Source organism: Oncorhynchus clarkii, chromosome 23 (assembly GCF_045791955.1).
Source record: "Oncorhynchus clarkii lewisi isolate Uvic-CL-2024 chromosome 23, UVic_Ocla_1.0, whole genome shotgun sequence".
Taxonomy (NCBI): domain Eukaryota; kingdom Metazoa; phylum Chordata; class Actinopteri; order Salmoniformes; family Salmonidae; genus Oncorhynchus; species Oncorhynchus clarkii.
In genome coordinates, this window is record NC_092169.1 from 13,653,299 (window position 1) to 13,673,740 (window position 20,442).

Sequence of the window (20,442 nt, forward strand, 5' to 3'; positions counted from 1 at the left end):
GAATACCTCATGATAAGCTGCAGACCATACTATTTACCAAGAGAGTTTTGATCTATATTTTGTAGTTGTCTATTTACCACCACAAACCGATGTTGGCACTAAGGCTGTATAGGGCCAAAAGCAAACAAGAAAATGCACTTCCAGAGGCAGTGCTTCTAGTGGCCAGTGTTTTCAATGCAGGGAAACTGAAATCCGTCTTAGCTCATTTTTTTATCAGTATGTCACCTGTGGAAAGAGAGGTGAAAAAACTCTAGGTCACCTTAACTCCACACACCGAAATGCATACAAAGCTCTCCCTCACCCTCCATTTGACAAATCTGACCATAATTCTATCCTTCTCATTCCTGCTTACAAGAAAATACTTAAACAGAAAGTACCCGTTCCGTTCAATACGGAAGGGGTCTGATGAAGCTGCAGGACTGTTTCGCTAGCACAGATTGGAATATGTTCTGGAATTTATCCGATGACGTTTAGAAGTTTAGAACATCAGTCACCTTCTTCATTAATAAGTGCATCGATGATGTCGTCCCCACAGTGACCATACATACATATCTCAACCAGAAGCTATGGATTATAAGCAACATTCGCACTGAGCTAAAGGCTAGAGCTGCAGCTTTCAAGGAGCGTGACACTAATCCGGATGCTTAAAAGTAATCTCTGACGAGCCATCAAACAATCAAAACCTCAATACAGGATTGAATCCTACTACACCGGCTCTGATGCTTGTCTGATGTGGCAGGGCTTGCAAACTATCCCAGGTTACAAAGGGAAACCCATCCGCAAGCTGCCCAGTGACGCGATCCTGCCAGATGAGCTAAATTCCTTCTACGCTTGCTTCGAGGCAAGCAACACTGAACCAAGACCTTTAAACAGGTTAACATTCACAAGGCCGCAGGGCCAGATGGTTTACCAGGATGCGTACTCAAGTTGGCAAGTGTCTTCACTGACATTTTCAACCTGTCCCTGACCAAATCTGTAATACCTACATGTTTGAAGCAGACCATTATAGTCCCTGTGCCCAAGAATGCCAAGTTATCCTGTCTAAATGACAGCACTCACATCTGGAGCCATGAAATGCTTTCAAAAGCTGGTCATGGCTCACATCAACAAAATCATTCCAGACACCCTGGACCCAATCCAATTCACATTCTGCCCCAACAGATCCACATGTGACACAATCTCTATTACATTTCACACTGCCCTCTTCCACCTGTACAAGAGGAACGCTGTTCAGCACCAGCGGGGACAGACAGCTCAGCATTCAACACCATTGGCCTCCAAGCTCACTAAGCTCAGGACCCTGGGACTGAACACCTCCCGTTTTCAACTGGATCCTAGACTTTCTGACTGACCTTCCACAGGTGGTGAGGGCAACAACACATCCACCACTCTGACCCTCAACCCGGCGGCCCCTCAGGGGCATGCTTAGTCTCCTCCTGCACTCCCTGTTCACCTACGTCTGTGTGGCCTCGCTTGACTCACACACCATCATTAAGTTTGCTGATGACACCACAGTGGTTAGCCTGATCACAGACGATGAGACAGTCTATAGGGAGGAAGTCAGTGTGGTCCTGGCAGTGTGCTGGCAGTGTGGTGCCAGGACAACAACGTCTCCCTGAACGTCAGCAAGACAAAGGAGCTGATTGTGGACTTCAAGAGATGGAGGGTCAAATATTCCCCCATCCACATTAATGGGCTGTAGTGGAGCAGTTTGAGAGCTTCAAGTTCCTCTGTGTCCACATCACTAAGAAATGTTCATGGTCCACACACACCAACACAGTTGTGAAGAATGCACCACAATGCCTATTTCCTCTCACGAGGCTGAAAAGGTTTGGCATGGGTCCTCAGATCCTCAAAAGGTTCTACAGCTGCACCATTGAGAGAATGTTGACTGGTTGCATCACCTCTTGGTATGGCAACTGCTTGGCAGTAAGGCGCAATAGAGGGTAGTGTATACTAGAGATTGACACAGGAGTGAAAAGTCATTCCTGTCCCCTCTTGTCCTGTCAATTTGTTTCCTGTGCTGTCCCGATCCCGCAACATTTATATAACCCTGTAAATTTCCTGTCCCATCCCGATAAAATCACTCCCTTCCCATTCTAACTTTTAAGCGCAGAAATCATAAATAACTTCCTCTGTTAGCTGCTCGTCTGTCTTGTCCCCGCTCTGTGGCACCATCGCATTAGTGGAAACCAAGACTGTTCGCAGGGCAAGCTAGGTTGTAGCTAGATGTTCGAGTCGCATCAGGGACTATTTTAGCTAACCCCTAACCCTTTTCCTAACCTTAACCTAATTATCCTAACCTGATACGTTACTTATCCTAACCTGCTGTGAAAAGTCACTTATGCAAGTCAAAACCGGCAGTTATGCCTTGATTTCCATTAATGCGATACAGCCCCTCTGTGTGTGAATATCCTAGCAACTGCTGCCTTTGGCTCAGCGCTCACGAGACAGTTGCTTGTACAAAGCTGATAACAACCATCTTACCTACGCCTACTTACTTACCTAGAGTCTGATGAATTCATGGATATAGACATGTGTAATTATGTACGTCTACTCGTGCATCTGATTTAAGTAGTAACTGGAGCGAGAGTGAGCCGACGGAAGGGCGAGGGGGGTAATTGCCTTTTTATTTTGTATACATTTTTATTAAGTTAACTACTCTATATTAGGCCTATACTGTTTTCTTTATGAAATGCTCCACACATGACATATTTATAACCCTTGCGTTATTATTATTATATCCACATGTTATAATTGTTCTATTATTTATATTTTCTCTCTGCATTGTTGGGAAGGGCCCATTAGTAAGCATTTCACTGTTAGTTTACAAAGCTGTTTACACCTTTTGTTTACAAAGCATGTGACTAATAACATTAGGTTTTATTTGATTTTGATTAGAGAACCTGTCGGTGATAAAGAATAGTTCATGTTTTCTCTATATCCATTAGTCTTTCAACCACCCCAGTCATCCAAGTAACATTTTGGAATCAGGGTCTATTAACTAGAACAAACATTATTCCTGAAATGGAGGAGGAACACTTCTCTAAAGTCATTTATACGATTATAAACCATACTGAAAGATGCTGTCCTAGTCGACAAGCACCCCACAAAATCTCAATTGACATCCCTCTCTCTGTGCCCCCAGGCTGGTGGTTTGTCAGTACAGCGGAGGAGCAGGGCTGGGTCCCTGCCACATACCTGAATACCCACAGCAACACACGAGATGACCTGGAGCTGGGCGCCTCCAAGTCCAGGGAAGGTAAGAGCTCCACACCGCTGTGAATACAGGAAGAAAACCTCAACATCCAGAATACGGTATACAAGCTGCACCACAAAACAGACCAGCTTTCGTCACTTCCAGCAACTGGGTGAAATTTGTGGATGTGCAATATCCCACAACCTACAAGACCGCTGTACCCCCTCTACCCCATCTCTAAATGGGTACAGTAGTTTGACTACCACCCCCGACCCACCACCGACTGACGTTAACATCCGACTTTCCCCCAGTGTGAACAACCTTCTTTGTGCTGCTGCCACTATAAACACCCCTGAACAAGCTCCAGAGTCAGCCCTGAATAAATACCCTGGAGAAGGAGTGTCAGGGCCTAAGCCACAACTCCGGGTTGAGGTGCACTGAGTGACGTACTGTACTCTACAGTATCAGTGTAGAAAGTCAATGCAATACTAAAACGAGGTTACCTCCTTGGAGTTTATGATGGTAAACGAATGAAAGAGGTGCATGTTTGGTAAACTGTAGGGATTGAGCTGTGAGGAGTTTGTTTATGTGAGTCAGTCACTAGCCAAGTCATGTCTGAAGATAATTATTCCGGGCCCTGAGATAAATCATGTCAGTTTATACAGACTGATTATGAAACAAAACTAGAAGATATTGATGAATGTTGCTCTGTCTGTGCAATGGTCGAATGCTGCTATATTATGCATTAAAACCTACGAATCTGACAAGAAACACACCTAAGCAAGAGGGTTGTTTGCCAAATGATCAGGCTGATATAAAATTGGGATCCACTCATACAGTCATTAGACCACCCTTTCCCAAAACACACAGCATGGGTAAGACTATAATGTCGTTGTGTGGCAGTCCAAGCTATGTCATAATCTAGCCATTCCCAATATCGAGAGTTGCTTTACCGTTAGTGCCTTAACATTTTCACTCTCCTGTCGCTCACACTCAGAGTGCTAATATTGTGGAAAAGGTCACGACTGTATTGGTCATTATTTTTACAGTAGGCATAATTACATACCTGCAGTACCTCCCTAATGCATTTCATGTAGTTTGGAAAGAATACACTTTAAGGACTGAAATCATTTACTTCCAAACAAACATTAACATTTTCTAGCACTCTGGTTAAAACAGCATTATAGTACTGAGTGTCGACTCCAAAACACTGTGACCCACATTACCCCTGGCACTGTAGATCTTCTGACTGAAGGAGAGAGGAGAGAGCACATGCTGCATTGAATGAACCTCTATAGCCCAATAGTTACACAGTAATCCCAACAGGCTTCTTCCTCCCTAGGCCTGCATACAGAATGCATATTCATTCTGTATAAAACATTTTTGGAGAGTAATTAAGATGTCTGTTAGCGTGATAGCTTTCTGGATTTTCACATTTACACAAACCCCACAAGTGCCAGTCCTGTCTGTTCCAGCGACGGTGGGTTTGTGCCCATAGGCGACGTTGTTGCCAGTGACGTCTGGTGAGGACCTGCCTTACAACAGGCCTACAAGCCCTCAGTCCAGCCTCTATCAGCCTATTGTGGACAGTCTGAGCACTGATGGAGGGATTGTGCGTTCCTGGTGTAACTCGGACAGTTGTTGTTGCCATCCTGTACCTGTCCCGCAGGTGTGATGTTCGGATGTACTGATCCTGTGCAGATGTTGTTACACGTGGTCTGCCACTGCGAGGATGATCAGCTGTCCGTCCTGTCTCTCTGTAGCGCTGTCTTAGGTTTCTTACAGTAAGGACATTGCAATTTATTGCCCTGGCCACATCTGCAGTCCTCATGTCTCTTTGCAGCATGCCTGAGGCACGTTCACGCAGATGAGCAGGGACCCTGGACATCGTTCTTTTGGTGTTTTTCAGAGTCAGTAGAAAGGCCTCTTTGGTGTCCTAAATTTTCATAACTGTGACCTTAATTGCCCACTGTCTGTAAGCTGTTAGTGTCTTAACGACTGTTCCACAGGTGCATGTTCATTAATTGTTTATGGTTCATTGAACAAGCATGGGAAACAGTGTTTAAACCCTTTACAATGAAGATCTGTGAAGTTATTTGGATTTTTACAAATTATCTTTGAAAGACAGGGTCCTGAAAAAGGGACGTTTCTTTTTTTTTGCTGTGTTGAATATGGCTTTAGCTGAAGATGTTGATGTTTGGAGGCTATGACAGTCTAATGGTGAATCTGTCCCTCATTGGGAAGACTGTCACATTAATGAATAACACTGGGACATGTTCCTACTTAGGGTGGTCATATTTCATCATGACATTCGTGTTCTGGAGGAGTATGCGGGTCAGTTGTTGTATATTTTTGAACCGGGACTTCTTTTATTTCCTTTTTTTTCAATAAATGTACATTTGCCCTGAAATCTGAACTGCCTGTTCATCTTCGAGATTAGTGCTCTGGTTGAGTGATGGGAAGCTTTTTTTGAATTAGATATTTTTATAAGCCCTGCCGTTTATAGTGTTGGCATGTGACAAAAGATCATTCCCATCTCCTGCATTTAACTAACAAAAACAATCAACAATTATAGACCTGGCATAGAGCTGCTGGCAAAGGAATTCAGCTGGTCTATTAATTGGATGGCATTCCCAAGCAGCAATGTGTGCCCCAGATGCTCGTGCACTACAGGATGGGAAAACCATGATAATAACCACACTAATTACAAGCCACAGAGAATCTGTCCATAGTTGGCATTTCCTGTATAACGTGCATTCACCCGCTTCATCCACCAGTCCTTCTAATGTAATGTGGTGTTGTTGTTTCCATGTTCGCCATGTAAGTAACTCAAGTCGGTTCTTTAGTTGATTCCATGTTGTTTGTGCAGTGTGTCTTTTCTGTTTATCTGCCAATTTGTGTGTGTGTATGTGTCTCGTCACCATGTGCGTGGGTCAGTCACTAAGCACCGTAAGGCCCATCTGAAGAGGCTGGACCGGAGATGGACCCTGGGGGGAATGGTCAGCAGGCAGCAGAGCCGAGGTGATCAGAGACAGGGCGCCGAACTCCTCCTCCTCCTTCACTGCTCATCCTTCTATTCTCTGAAGTCCCATTTTCCTGAACCCACTGTACCTTGTCCTGTCTTATCTTTCATACCTGATGCCTAATGTCTTGGTTTGTGTCGTATGCAGTCTTCTACGCCATCATGATCCACACCCAATAACCACTAACATCGTTATAAACCAGCTAGTTAACAGTAGAGATATGTCATTACAATGCTAAATTGTTTTTTACATCCACAATGGTGGCTTTCAGCAGTTACAGGTTTGACCTTTTGCTAGAAGATAAACATCGGAAAACATTGACCATCTTGTTGTTACTCAGTTTCTGCACTTGAATGCGGTAGTGTTGGAAGAGATTGTGTCATGTAAGCGGTTTATTTTAATTAACGGCTATGTGCAACTCCAAACTTTTCTGAATTACAGCTATAGAATCACAGCAATCTACAAGTTGGTAGGCCGCATTCAATATTTTGCCACTTTAGTTGGCTTTGTTATGAGCCAAATTAAACATGTACACAATACTGTATGTACTTTTCAAAAGAGCTAAAAAGCCAGACGTTTATCAACTAGAGGTGTTTAGAGCAAGCAGGTCTACCGACGGATCAGGCTAATGAAGAATTGTATTCATCTGTTGGAGTAAGAGTGAAAGTGTTTGTGCTTGCAGTGAAAAGTGTTTGTGCTTGCACACATTACACTTGCCTCGAGACAGGTTTTTTTGACAAGGGATGCGGGTTGGATTGCTGACAGCGGAGTGAGGATAGGCTATTTGAGTCCAGCCCAAGGTTTGTGCTTGGCAACAGTGTCCACAGCGCGCATAAAAACGACCAGCCTCTGGAGTAAAAATAACTTTTTCAACTGCAGGAACTAAATCTTGCCTGTGGGGAAAAAAGCAGTAATAGCGCTGACTGCAGGAAAATTGTTTCTAAAAGTTATGCAGGCGATGCATGTTGTGGTTAACATAATATCTTATTCAGAGGTTCCCCCCACTGTAGGCCCCTGTAGGGAGTGCCCTACCAAGTCTTAAACAGAGAGACTGGAAGTCCCATAAGTCAGTGCAGGGGAAAACAAAGCATTCAGGAAGTGGCCTTTTCAGTTTTATTTACAAGGCCCTACATCGTCTTATTTCTTTGCAAGTAAAATACATTTTTACTGTATCCTTATTCAGTCCTTATAAATCCCTGATTGAGACTCAACAGGAGTTGAGGAAAGGAGAGAGTTATTAGATATCAGATAGGAATCCAGTCATTCCAGTCTTAGCATGCAAATAGGACATCTCCTCTCTACACCATTGGGCTGTGTTCCCTCCGCTTGTCTGTGTTTTACGGTGTGATGAGATGAGACCTCTGGTCTTTAATGACAGGAAGTACTCTGGCCTTTTGGGAAATTACAAATCAAGATGGCATCTCTGTTCTCTATCATCTGCTAAGTTTACAGAGGCTGACCGCTACCACACCATTAGTCAACTCTGTCATTAGAACTGTTTTCACCATTTCAAGAGATCTGTGTTTGAGTTTATTTTGTCCCATATTTACACTTAGTAATTAGCAATCATGACATAAAGGCAATGTAATTATCAGTTGCTGCAGGAAGACATTTACAGTATGAAGTGAGGGACATCATATTGTTAATTAGAGTTTCCCCGATTATTTAAAGCCTTTGATGGTAAAATGCTGGATATCTTTGTGGATCTGACAGAATCAATCACATCAGAACTGCACACAGAATTCTATGCTTCAAGCCTATATGCAGTATCTCTTTATTTACTTTCACTCACGCAGAGGTGTTTCTACAATCGTTACAGTTCCTCCTATAAAACGTTGACATATTTTTCATTTCTTTGAGTAATGTTTTGTTTTTGAAGCAGTATAGGACATTTGAAACTGACGTGAGTCTCTGTGTTCCCACGTCCTCTCTGTGGCCCGACAGAGGAGAAGTATATGACGGTGCAGCCATACACCAGCGAGGGAAAGGATGAGATCGCCTTTGAGAAAGGAGTCATCGTGGAGGTCATCCAGAAGAACCTGGAGGGTTGGTGGTTCATCAGGTAAGGCCATGATTTGTGCTCCAACCACAATATAAACTGTTGCCTGTTTATACTGTCTCTCAGTTATGGTTATTCTCACTCATGACCACCCCTCTCTCCCCTTTCGTTTCATTCTCTCATCCTCTCCCCAGGTACCAGGATAAGGAGGGCTGGGCCCCGGCCTCCTACCTGAAGAAGGTGATGGAGGACTTCTCTCCCCGTAGTAGTAATACGAAGACCCCTTTGACTGGCCCAGTGGAGATAATCAGCAACATCATGGAGATCAGCAACCTGCTGAACAAGAAGGCCCTGAGTGAGAAGGACGTGCAGACAGACGGCCAGCCAGAGGACAACCCCCTAACCACCCCCTCCCTGGTCAAGAGGCAGATCAGCCTGCCCATACCCTGCTCTAGCTCGGACTTCAGCCCTGGTGCCGCACTGGTGGATGTTAAGGGCAAAGTAGAACCAGCCTCTCCAGTCATAGCCCGCATCGCTCCTCACAGAATAGAGATCGGTGAGTTGTCATTCAGAGACTGAATTGGAAGTTATAACGGTTTGTTAAACTAATACACTCACAAAATGTTATATCTATCAAATTTTGTTCTCTCTAGGCTCCCCAATTCTCAGACAAAAGCCACCTCCTCGCAGAGATGCAACTCTGGTCAGTATGAAACAAAATTATGCCAATTTTGTACTCTCACTAAATATGATAATTTCTATTTTACAGTTATGAGGAAGGTGGAATATTGTAGTTAGTCATTTATAATTTGATTGTTACTATATGAAAAACAGCGCCACCAACTGGTGATGGACTCCGAAAATGAAGGTGCCGGTTTAGATAAGGGATAATCACTCTTGGTACCCGGTTAGAGGCACAGTGACAATCAGGACATGGACTCAAGTTCAACCCTTTTATTGCCTCAGACACACACAGCTTTATGGTGTAGTTAAATTAATGGTATACTGAGAAATGCAAAAAAACGGGAAATAAAAGGTTTATGGCTAGGTGTAAATACTATGTAATAGCAGATGATGAGTAATAATGACATAAGCAGCAATATGGCATATTATACAGTAGCATAATGACAATAACAACTAGCAGCAATGGTTTAACACTAGTACAAACTAGGATGTATTAGCATAGCCTAACGTGAAATAGCATAGCATAAATCAATTAGCATGAGGGAGCAGGTAATAGTAACAGAGTAGCATAGCTTAGCAGTAATGGCAAATGACTACCAGTACTAATCAAGCAATTAGCATTAACCTCTTGGTGTAAGGGGGCGCTATTTTAATTTTTGGATGAAAACGTTCCCGTTTTAAACAAAATATTTTGTCACGAAAAGATGCTCGACTATGCATATAATTATGCATATAATTGACAGCTTTGGAAAGAAAACACTCTGACGTTTCCAAAACTGCAAAGATATTGTCTGTGAGTGCCACAGAACTGATGTTACAGAAACCCAGATAAAAATCCAACCAGGAAGTGCCGCATTTTTTGAAATAGTGTCTCCCGCAGAAAATCTTGCGTAAAATACTGAGGTAGCCATTTTTCCAATCGCTTCTTATGAGAAACCAATTGCCTCGACAGATATATTATCGAATATATATGTTAAAAACACCTTGAGGGATGATCCTAAACAACGTTTGCTGTGTTTCTGTCGATATTATGGAGCTAATTTGGAAAAAAGTTCGCCGTTGTAGTGGTAGCATTTTCCGGTCGATTTCTCAGCCAAGCATGATGAACAAACGGGAGCTATTTCGCCTACAAAAATAATATTTTGGGAAAAAAGGAACATTTGCTATCTAACTGGGAGTCTCCTGAGTGAAAACATCCAAAGTTCTTCAAAGGTAAATTATTTAATTTGGTTGCTTTTCTTATTTTCATGAAAATGTTGCCTGCTGCCAGCATTATGCCATGATAAACTTACACAAATGCTTGTCTAGCGTTGGCTGTAACTCATATTTTGAACATCTGAGATGACAGTGTGATTAACAAAAGGCTAAGCTTGTGTTTGAATATATTTCATTTGCGATTTTCATGAATAGAAAAGTTTCTAGGGGTATTTATGTCCTCTGCGTTATGCTAATTCGTTTGAGGCTATGATTACGCTCCCGGATCCGAGATTGCTAGTAGCCTTAGCAATTAGCTAACAGTGGTAAACAGTGTATAATTGTCTTATAAAGTGCAAAGGTAATAACTATAAACCAGCAATAATAACTTATAAATAGCAGGAAACATGATATAAATTGTGCATAGAGTGCAATGATAATGGCTATAAACCCCAGCAACAATAGCAGCAGTAACAGTAAAATAACAGCCAGGCTGTTAGACAACTGCCATTTTAGGCCATAGAGGCCCATTCTAAGGGAATTTGCACATGACCTCAACTAAACAAACAAGTGCAGGAGTTATTAGCGTGTTTTAACCACTACTATGTAAATGGTAGATTATTGGACACTCAACAAGAAGGTCTGACGCTCTTACACTTCAGTGTTGTGATGCCAAAATTCTAGCAAAATGTATAGCGCATAGAATTAAAAAGGTATTGTCGGATATGAATTCTAATCAGACAGGTTTTTTACATGGTCGATAAATTAAGATAATATAAGACAAGTACTGGAAACAATAGAACACTTTGAAAAATCTGGGAAACCAGGCCTGCTATTCATAGCTGACTTTGAAAAGGCTTTAGAGAAAGTACGACTGCAGTTTATATATAAATGCCTGGAACATTTCAATTTTGGAGAATCTCTTATATAATGGGTTAAAATCATGTATAATAACCCACGATGTAAAACAGTATATAATTGTAAGGGGTGCGTAACTGGTGGAAGTGAAGTCAAACGCAGGAGAGCAGAACTTGGTAAATAGCCAGAGCCGTTTAATAAACATAACTACCGGCATACAAAAAACAACAAACACATGGACACCAAACCCGTATCGCACCAGTCACACAATGCAAACGTACTTACAATAAACAATTCCCAACAAGGACATGGGGGAAACAGAGGGAACATATACAACACGTAATTAGGGAATTGAAACCAGGTGTGAAAGTGTGTGAAAACAAGCTAAAACAAATGGAAAATGGATCGGCGATGGCTAGAAGACCGGTTACGTCGACCGCCGAACACCGCCCAAACAAGGAGAGGAACCGACTTCGGCAGAAGTCGTGACAATAATGGCTACTTCTGAAAGTTTGAAACTGTTGAGGAGTAAAACAAGGTTGTCCACTATCGGCATATGTATTTATTATGGCCCTCGAAAGGTTAGCTATTAAAATCAGATCCAACAATAATATCAAGGGGTTAGAAATCCAGGGTTTAAAAACAAAAGTGTCATTGTACGCTGATCATTCATGGTTTCTTTTAAATCCACAATTTGGATCCCTCCACAGCCTCATAGAGGATTTAGATACGTTTTCTAACCTCTCTGGATTACAACCAAATTATGATAAATGTACTAAATTATGTATTGGATAACTAAAAATACAACTTTTACATTACCGTGTAGTTTACCAATTAAATGGTCTAATGGTGAAGTAGACATGCTCGGTATACATATCCCCAAATAAATACATGATCTTCCTCCAATATATTTTAATAGAAAGTTAGCAAAAATAGATAATATCTTGCTACCATGGAAAGGAAAATGCCTGTCTATTTGTGGAAAAATCACCCTGATTAACTCTTTAGTCATATCCCAGTTTACCTATTTGCTTATGGTCTTGCCTACACCTAGCGAACCGTTCAAATTAAATGGGCCTATTTATATAATGAATATGAATTCGGAGGGCAGAAATTATTAAATATTGAAGCATTAGACTTTAAAGGCTTCAGTCAAACAAAAGTTATACTTAAATCCAAACTGGTTCTCTAGCAAATTAATAAAAATGTCTCACCCAATGTTCAAGAATGGCCTTTTTCCCTTTATTCAGATTACAACCTCGCACATTCAGTTATTTGAAAAGGAAATAATCTCCCAAATATCGACTATTTTTAAAACAAGTGTCACGTCCTGACCATAGAAAGCCTTTATTTTCTATGGTAGAGTAGGTCAGGGCATGACTAGGGGTTTAGTCTAGTTTATATTTTCTATGTGGGGTTTTGGTTTGTTTTTTCTATGTTGGTGTTTTGGTATGATTCCCAATTAGAGGCAGCTGGCTATCGTTGTCTCTAATTGGGGATCATACTTAAGTAGCATTTTTTCCACCTGTGTGTTATGGGATATTGTTTTGAGTTAGTGCACATAGCATCTCGTTAGTCACGGTTCGTTGTTTGTTTCTTAATTTTTTTGGTTCTAAGTTTTTCACTTTAATAAATTATGTGTAAACCATATCGCGCTGCAGCTTGGTCCGACCATTATTACGACGAACGTGACAACAAGCCATAGAAAGTTGGTTGGAATTTCAATTTAATCCACCAGAAAAAAACTGAACATATAATACAACAAATATTGTTGTTAAACTCAAATATAGTAATAGATAAAAGAAATTATAAAAAATGTGAAAAATTGTATAATCTTTGTCAATTATATCATAAATAGGACTGGTGGAGTTATGTCACACATGCAGCTAACTTAAATGTATGGAAATGTCTCCTCTACCCAAACTTAGGAAAGTGTAAGGGGGGAAAAGTAGGAAACTTGTCTGTCGGCCCTGCATTAAAGACCATACTTGGTTAAAGAAAATTGTGATAAATAAAAAAGTATACAAGTTTCATTTAAGGACCAAATAATTTAAAGCTGTGCCATATAGATTGCAAAATAGTTGGGAAGAGTTTTTCGACGTACGGATTCCATGGTACGTGTTTATGAACTGATACACAAAACGACATCAGATTGAAATCTTAGAATTGTTCATTTTAAATTGTTATACAAAATTATTGCAACCAGTAGAATGTTATATATATGGGGGATACAATCTTCCCAGCTCTGCAGATTTTGCTGTGAAGAGACAGAATCAACCATTTTTTACTGTCCATATGTAGCTTGTTTTTGGTCATAGATGTAGGAATGGCTGAAGAATTGCAACATTTACCTGGAGCTAACTCTGCAGATAGCACTACTGGGTGATCTGAAAAGTCATAGTCAATCGATCAATAATATAACACTTTTAGCAAAAGTGTATATTTTGTATTTACAATCTGTAAAAAATTATGAGAAAGGTTCAGAACTTTTGTGAAACATCAATGCAAAGTTGAAAAATAAATGGCAAACATGAATCCAATATGGATGGTGTTAAAAGATAGATGGGAGGGGTCGAATGAAGCTGAAGGTTGGGAATAATAACAACTAATAACAACAAGATAACTAATGTAAAAAATAGTGTTTCCGTAAAACAAGTATAGGTTTAGAACTCTTGTGAAAGAAAAAGATGGAGATGTTGGTTTTATACACCTGTCAACTACTGGTGTGGCTGTAATAGGTGAATCCACTATTTGAAGGGGTGTCCACATACTTTTGCATGGCTATTGCTGGAATTCGCTAATAACCTACAAACCACACAGAAGAACAATGTAAACGTTCTACCATTTAAATAACAATAATAACATGTAAAGTAGAAGTACAAAGTAATAGCCATTTAATAACCATTGTAAAAAGCTAATTACCCTCCACAACATTATGTACATGACCTGGTGGGTGAAGAGAATCACTTTACTCATCATCGACGCATTCACATGACACCAGGGAGGTTCAGAGTTTAGAATCCTTTGCAGAAAAGAGCCGATAGAAATGTCCAGTTGTGGTAGAGTAGCCTACCTCTTTCACTGGAAAAATGAAACTGACTTTTGCCCTCCCGGAATGGGCCTGATTCTTATCATTTTTAAAAACTTTTTTTTGTGTGTTTAGCAGATGCTCTTAACCAGAGCGATTTACAGGAGCAATTAGGGTTAAGTGCTTTCTTAAAGTTCCTATTGGCTCATGGTCAAGGTGGGCCAGGTCAAGGGTCCCATGAAAGGTCAGAGGTGTGACCTGTAAACAGACACTTCACACCTCCAAGGCAGAGGGGGAGAGCATCCTTCCCACTGCAGCAGACTTTCAGTAAATGTAAGCAACTCTATACATAGGGGGAGAGGATTTTTAACACTACGTATATTTAGAAAGCATTTGAGTCATTTCAAGGCCTATTCCTCAACTTTTGTTGACCTAGTCCTATTCCCATTGAGTCATTTCAAGACATATCCTCAATTTCATATTTTAATATTTTGATCATATTTTTACTATGTACTTGTGCTTTTGTCCTAAAAAGTGAGTACATTAGGCAATTTATAAAAACATTTACAAGAAAGATGAGATTGTAATCTTTCTTGCAGCATTACTAGTTATAGTTTATTGCCTTTTCATGATAAATAATTACTTGTGGTTATGTCTATTTAGGGGGAAATCGACATCTAACAGGATCGTTATTTAAATTGGAAGTTGAACTCTATGGCCAATTATTATTGTTTCCTTTTAATAGTATCAGCTGTGCAATACACATAATGCTGTAACATTTTTTCCACTCAGGGATTCAATTTACCCTCGCCACCAGAGCCCCCTACTGTCGAAGCAGAGTACTACACCATTGCAGAGTTCCAGTCCGTCATTTCAGATGGCATCAGTTTTAATGGAGGGCAGAAAGCAGATGTAAGCTTCTTTTATGTATATTTTGGAGTGCATGCATGTCCAATGTGTTATTGTTTTTGACCTTGTTCAGGTAAATTACTGAAATTAACAGATACTGCATGTAGTTGATGAGGCCTATTCTTACCCATACATTCTCTCTGTTCTGTCTTGTAGGTGATCGAGAAGAACTCTGGTGGCTGGTGGTATATCCAGATTGGTGAGAAAGAGGGCTGGGCTCCCTGCTCCTACATCGACAAACGAAAGAAGCCCAACCTAAACCGCAGAACCAGCACTCTGAGCCGGCCCAAAGTCCCGCCCCCAGCCCCGCCCGTCAAGAAGCAGGACTCTGAGGAGACTGTCCCTACCAGCAGTCCTGGTTCCGAGGCTCATGAGTCCCCTGCATCTCCCGGAAGGCCTGTGTACGAGGAGCCAGAATATGATATTCCTGCCATTGGGTTTGATCTGGAGTCAGAGTTTGAGTTCCTCAGAACAGATGGGTCCTCAGCGGATGGGAAGAACGAGGATAGCTCCTCAGAGAAGGGCTCTCACCTTTCCTCCAAGCCATCTCCGTCCTCTTCTCTCCATAGCGCCTCCTTCAAGATGGGCGAGTCGTCCGAGGACGTGGGGCAGGAAGAGGAGGAGCCTGAGGGAGAGGAGTGTATCTATGAGAATGACTGCTTCATGCCTTTCAGAGAGATGCCTTATACACAATCCAGTGGTGACTCAGACTTCCTGAAGATTAGTGCCCCGTTGGAGACTAGCAAAGCTGAAAACTCTCACTCCATGTTTGGGGCAAGGAGAAAAGGGAAGACGATCCAGCTGAACGGCAACCAGTCCCTGTCTCAAACGAAAGCAGAGGCCGGGGCATCCAGCTCCAAACCTGCCTCTACAGAGTCCAACCCAGATCTCTCCAAGCAGTCCAGGCCCAAGAAGGACAAAGAGGAGCACAAGATGGGCTCCACCAAGTCCTCCACCAAACCTAAGCCATTGGTCAGGCCTAAGCCCCAGCTGGCCAAGGCCTCCAGTGCAGAGAAAATGGACATCGGCAGCCTCCGGAGACAACTTAGGCCTACAGGCAAGCTGAAGAAGGGCTCCAGAGGAGAAGACTTTGAAACAGCCTCTGTCATCTCCTCTGAGGACTCTGTGTCCTCCCACAGCACCTCTGACATCTCCTCCATCTATTCTAAAGGCAGCCGGGGAGACTCAGATGAGGGCTGCAGTCTCTACCGCACCACAGAGGCCTATGAGAAGGTCCAGGACTCAGAGATGAGCTTCCCTCCCGGGGTGGAAGTGGAGGTGCTGGAGAAGCAGGAGAGCGGCTGGTGGTATGTCCGCTTGGGCGACACTGAGGGCTGGGCTCCAACCTACTACCTGGAGCCTGTCAGGCAGCTAGACGACAAAGCTGGGTCAGAGTCCGATGGCACCCCTACCAGACTGGGCAGCCTGAGCAAGTCCAACAGCCTGGAGAAGAATGAGCAGAGAGTCCAGGCCCTGAACAACATCAACCAGAGCCTAAAGAGGAGCATACCACCCATCCCCTCCAAGCCCTTTGGCCTGTACAATGGCTCGCAGAAGAATGTTTTGAAACAGCAGCAGGTGGTCAGGCCTCAGTCTGTCTTCATCTCCAAGCCAATCATCGACGGGCCAAACCCAGTAGGCTCCCTTAGGAGGGGTGAGTCACTCAACTCCACTGACCACCCACGCTCTAGTCCCACCTTGCGCCGCAATGCTTCCTTTGGTACTACCCCGCGGTGCCCAGTGCCGAATGGTAACATGGCAAACCGGAACAGACCCGGAACGGGAAGCTCCGAATCACTGGGCCGGGGGACTCAGAGGTACGGTCTACCTATTTCCACGGTGAAACCCAAAACCCACGTCATCCACAACAACCTCCGTGAGGTGTATGTCTCCATAGCGGATTACCATGGTGATGAGGAGACCATGGGGTTCCCCGAAGGAACGACTCTGGAGGTTCTGGAGAGGAACCCTAATGGGTGGTGGTACTGCCAGATCCTGGACGGAGGTCGACCTCGAAAAGGCTGGGTCCCCTCAAATTACCTGGAAAGGAAGAGCTAGTGACACACTAATATTCAGTGCATGTGCAATCAGGTCAGAGACCATGGAAGACAGTGGAAATGGAAATGGAAAGACACTGTTTTTTTTACAGTGTAAAGATGGAAATCAGAAGAGACCATTTACAGTATCATTGAAGGGGTGTAGTTTGTGTTTTCTAAACTGAGGGTGGCCAACCAATCCTGCATATAATTACTTGACATTGTATTATTCTAATCTGAAGTGACAAAGAAAATACTTCAAAGTATACTTTTTTGACAGGATTTTATCTATTCACAGACAGCCGGGGGTTGGAACAAATACATTTGGCATTAAAATCAGCAAAAGGTCAATCAAATATTTAACAAAATAATTAAACAAAGTGGTTGATTTGATGAAATGTGCTTTTTAATCCAAAATGGAAGAATAATGGGATTTGGACACCAGTGGAGGCGCTTTGGACAGCTTTGGCTGATCATGGTGAGATTTTGTGATATGATAACATTACTTAACGATCTCCAATGGGCTACAAATTATTCACTTCTAATGATATTTGATCATATAATGTTTTTTTATGATTTCTTCTTTAAAGGTCCAACGCAGCCATTTTATCTCAATATCAAATCATTTCTGGGTAAAAATTAAGTAGCTTACTGTGATTGTTTTCAATTAAAATAGTCAAAAATAAACAAAAATAGCTTGTTAGAAAATAGCAATTGATGTATTAACTAATTCACTCAAATAGCATTAACTCTAAAAGAGCATTATCATATTTTTTTTACATTTTCACAGAATTATTCCAACATCATAGAGTGTAAATAAATATACAGTGCATTTGCAAAGTATTCAGACCCCTTCCCCTTTTCCACATTTTGTTACATTACAGCCTTATTCTAAAATGGAGGAAATCCTCAGCAATCTACACACAATACCCCATTACGACAAAGCAAAAACAGATTTTTAAAACCTTATTTACATAAGAATTCAGACACTATGCTATGAGAATCGAAATTAAGCTCACGTGCATCCTGTTTCCATTGATCAACCTTGAGATGTTTCTACAACTTGATTGGAGTCCCTTGATTGGAGAAACTTCCAGAAGGACAACCATCTCTGCAGCACTCTACCAATCAGGCCTTTATGGTAGAGTGGCCAGACGGAAGCCACTTCTCAGTAAAAGGCACATGACAGCCCGCTTGAAATTTGACAAAATGCACCTCGATGTCTCTCAGACCATGAGAAACAAGATTCTCTGGTCTGATGAAACCAAGATTGAACTCTTTGGCCTGAATGCCTAGCGAAGCGTAATGTCTGTAGGAAACCTGTGACCATCCCTACGGTGAAGCATGGGGGTGGAAGCAGCATGCTGTGAGGTTGTTTTTCAGTGGCAGGTACTGGGGGACTAGTCAGGATTGAGGGAAAGATGAACAGAGAAAAGTACAGAGAGATCCTTGATAAAATCCTGCTCCAGAGCGCTCAGGACCTCAGACTGGGATTAAGGTTCACCTTCCCACAGGACAACAACCCTAAGTACACAGCCAAGACAACGCAGGAGTGGCTTCGGGACAAGTCTCTGAATGTCCTTGAGTGGTCCAGCCAGAGCCCGGACTTGAACGAAATCGAACATCTCTGGAGATACCTGAAAATAGCTGTGCAGCAACACTCCCCTTCCAACTGGACAGAGTTTAAGAGGATCTGCAGGGAAGAATGGAATAAACTCCCCAAATACAGGTGTGCCAAGCTTGTAGCGTCATACCCAAGAAGACTCAAGGCTGTAATCCCTGCCAAAAGGTTTTCAACAAAGTACTGACTAAAGGATCTGAATACTTATGGAAATGTAATATTTCATTTTTTTATTTTTTTATTTTTTATTTGCAAAAATATCTTAAAACCTTTTTTTGCTTTGTCACTATGGGGTATAATTTGTAGATTGACAAGGATTTTTTTTTTTTTAGAATAAGGCTATAATGCAACGAAATGTTGAAAAAGTCAAGGGGTCTGAATACTTTCCGAATGCATTGTATATATAACACAGAAAAATGTAGTTTTTGGCTGCACTGGACCTTTAAAGCTTTTTGCATGTTTAAAAGGTTTTGTTTAAGTAAACATTTATCTTGAAATGCTTTGTATGTTGTATTTAAAAGGTCTGTTGCTACACCTTCTCATATGTTAAATGTCATCTGCAGAATGTCATGTTTTTAAGTCACTTTGTTATGAAGCTTAATGTATATTTCATGTCGTATTGTTTCATATGGCTATGTGTGTATGGCATGTTGTTGTAGAGCTTTGTGAATGTGTTTTATCATTACAGCATGTAAGTCATTTGAAACCTCTTAAAAGCTACAGTCTGAGATTTGAAAAACAAAAATAAACAAAACTGTGTCCCTGCCACTTGTTTTGGGTGCAGCTGAGGGATGGGGCTAGGACAATTTTGGTTTATGACAAAGACAGACAGTTGTGCTGAAGGCATTTATAAGAATTTTCTTCCAGATTCTATGGGTAAATATGAAGAATTGAAATAACTATTAAACAGCTTCCCAAGTTGCTGACTGTAGCTTTAATGTAATTCTTTATCAATGTTTCATGATTTTCTTGATGACACTCTACCTAATGTCTTATACGTACAGTATGTATCATTCGCCACCTTAGAAGTGTATTTCTGCTCTGGTCTTGTGACAAAATAAGTCAGCCTACTGTATATTTGAAGGAGTGGTAAATCAGCATTTTTTTTCACTCTTCAGAATTTTCTTCTTCTACTAAGTACATTTTAATTAACTAAACCAAACCTCAGCGATGTGTTGAATAGCAATTCTAATTCCAATAACTTAAATTGTGATCTTATCCGAGAGGGAACAAATCAATTACATTTAAAATCCTTTATTTATACCACAAGGGGCTTGCAGGCAGCAGCGCAAATGCATAAAACAATGACCCACCTGGTGCTACTCATAACTCATATCGGGAAAGACTTGATACTATTGCCCCTTTGAAAAGGAGGCACATACAGTATTTAAAAAGGTGTACTCTTAATAATGCTGTGTAGTATAAATGTTTATGTTTGAACATATATTCTAGCCACATAACTTTTTAAATAAAGTATTTCAAGTAATTAATTCCCTATTTTGAACTTACATCTAGTTACATTGAGTTAATCTTTCCCTGTTTTACATAAAATGGAATAGAACTGATTTATCAATGGATAGGTCACATTACATACTTTCTTGTCCAAGCACAACATTCTCAATTTATTTTAATGAAGCTGGCCCTCTTATGGCTGATGTTCAAGACTGCTGAAATATGGTTCCATTGAATGATCCTATTCTGCCAGTTTTATTTTACATACAAGTGTCCTTTGTCATTGTCTGCTGGACAGTATGGAATCTAACTTTAGTTTTAGAGCTTGCTACATTACAGAAATGTTATTTATATTATTCAGCAGAGAGAACGTTCATTTTATGATTACATGTGAACAATAATAATGAATTCATTGTGAATAAATGCACTTTCTGCATTA

The 20,442-nt window shown here is 41.3% G+C and overlaps 1 protein-coding gene across 2 annotated transcripts in view; it reads left to right on the top strand.

Moving 5' to 3' along the window:
* Positions 1 to 20,442, top strand: part of LOC139381699 (SH3 and PX domain-containing protein 2A-like) — a 79,361-nt gene extending 58,919 nt beyond the window's left edge. Inside the window, exons 8-14 of one of the 2 annotated variants that reach the window (XM_071125410.1) lie at positions 3,149 to 3,262; positions 6,137 to 6,220; positions 8,167 to 8,284; positions 8,416 to 8,777; positions 8,875 to 8,924; positions 14,778 to 14,897; positions 15,051 to 20,442. In XM_071125410.1, the coding sequence (XP_070981511.1) occupies positions 3,149 to 3,262; positions 6,137 to 6,220; positions 8,167 to 8,284; positions 8,416 to 8,777; positions 8,875 to 8,924; positions 14,778 to 14,897; positions 15,051 to 16,952 (2,750 nt within the window). In that variant the 3' untranslated portion in view covers positions 16,953 to 20,442. The remainder of the gene's footprint in view (positions 1 to 3,148; positions 3,263 to 6,136; positions 6,221 to 8,166; positions 8,285 to 8,415; positions 8,778 to 8,874; positions 8,925 to 14,777; positions 14,898 to 15,050) is intronic. The other variant, XM_071125411.1, reaches the window with a different exon arrangement.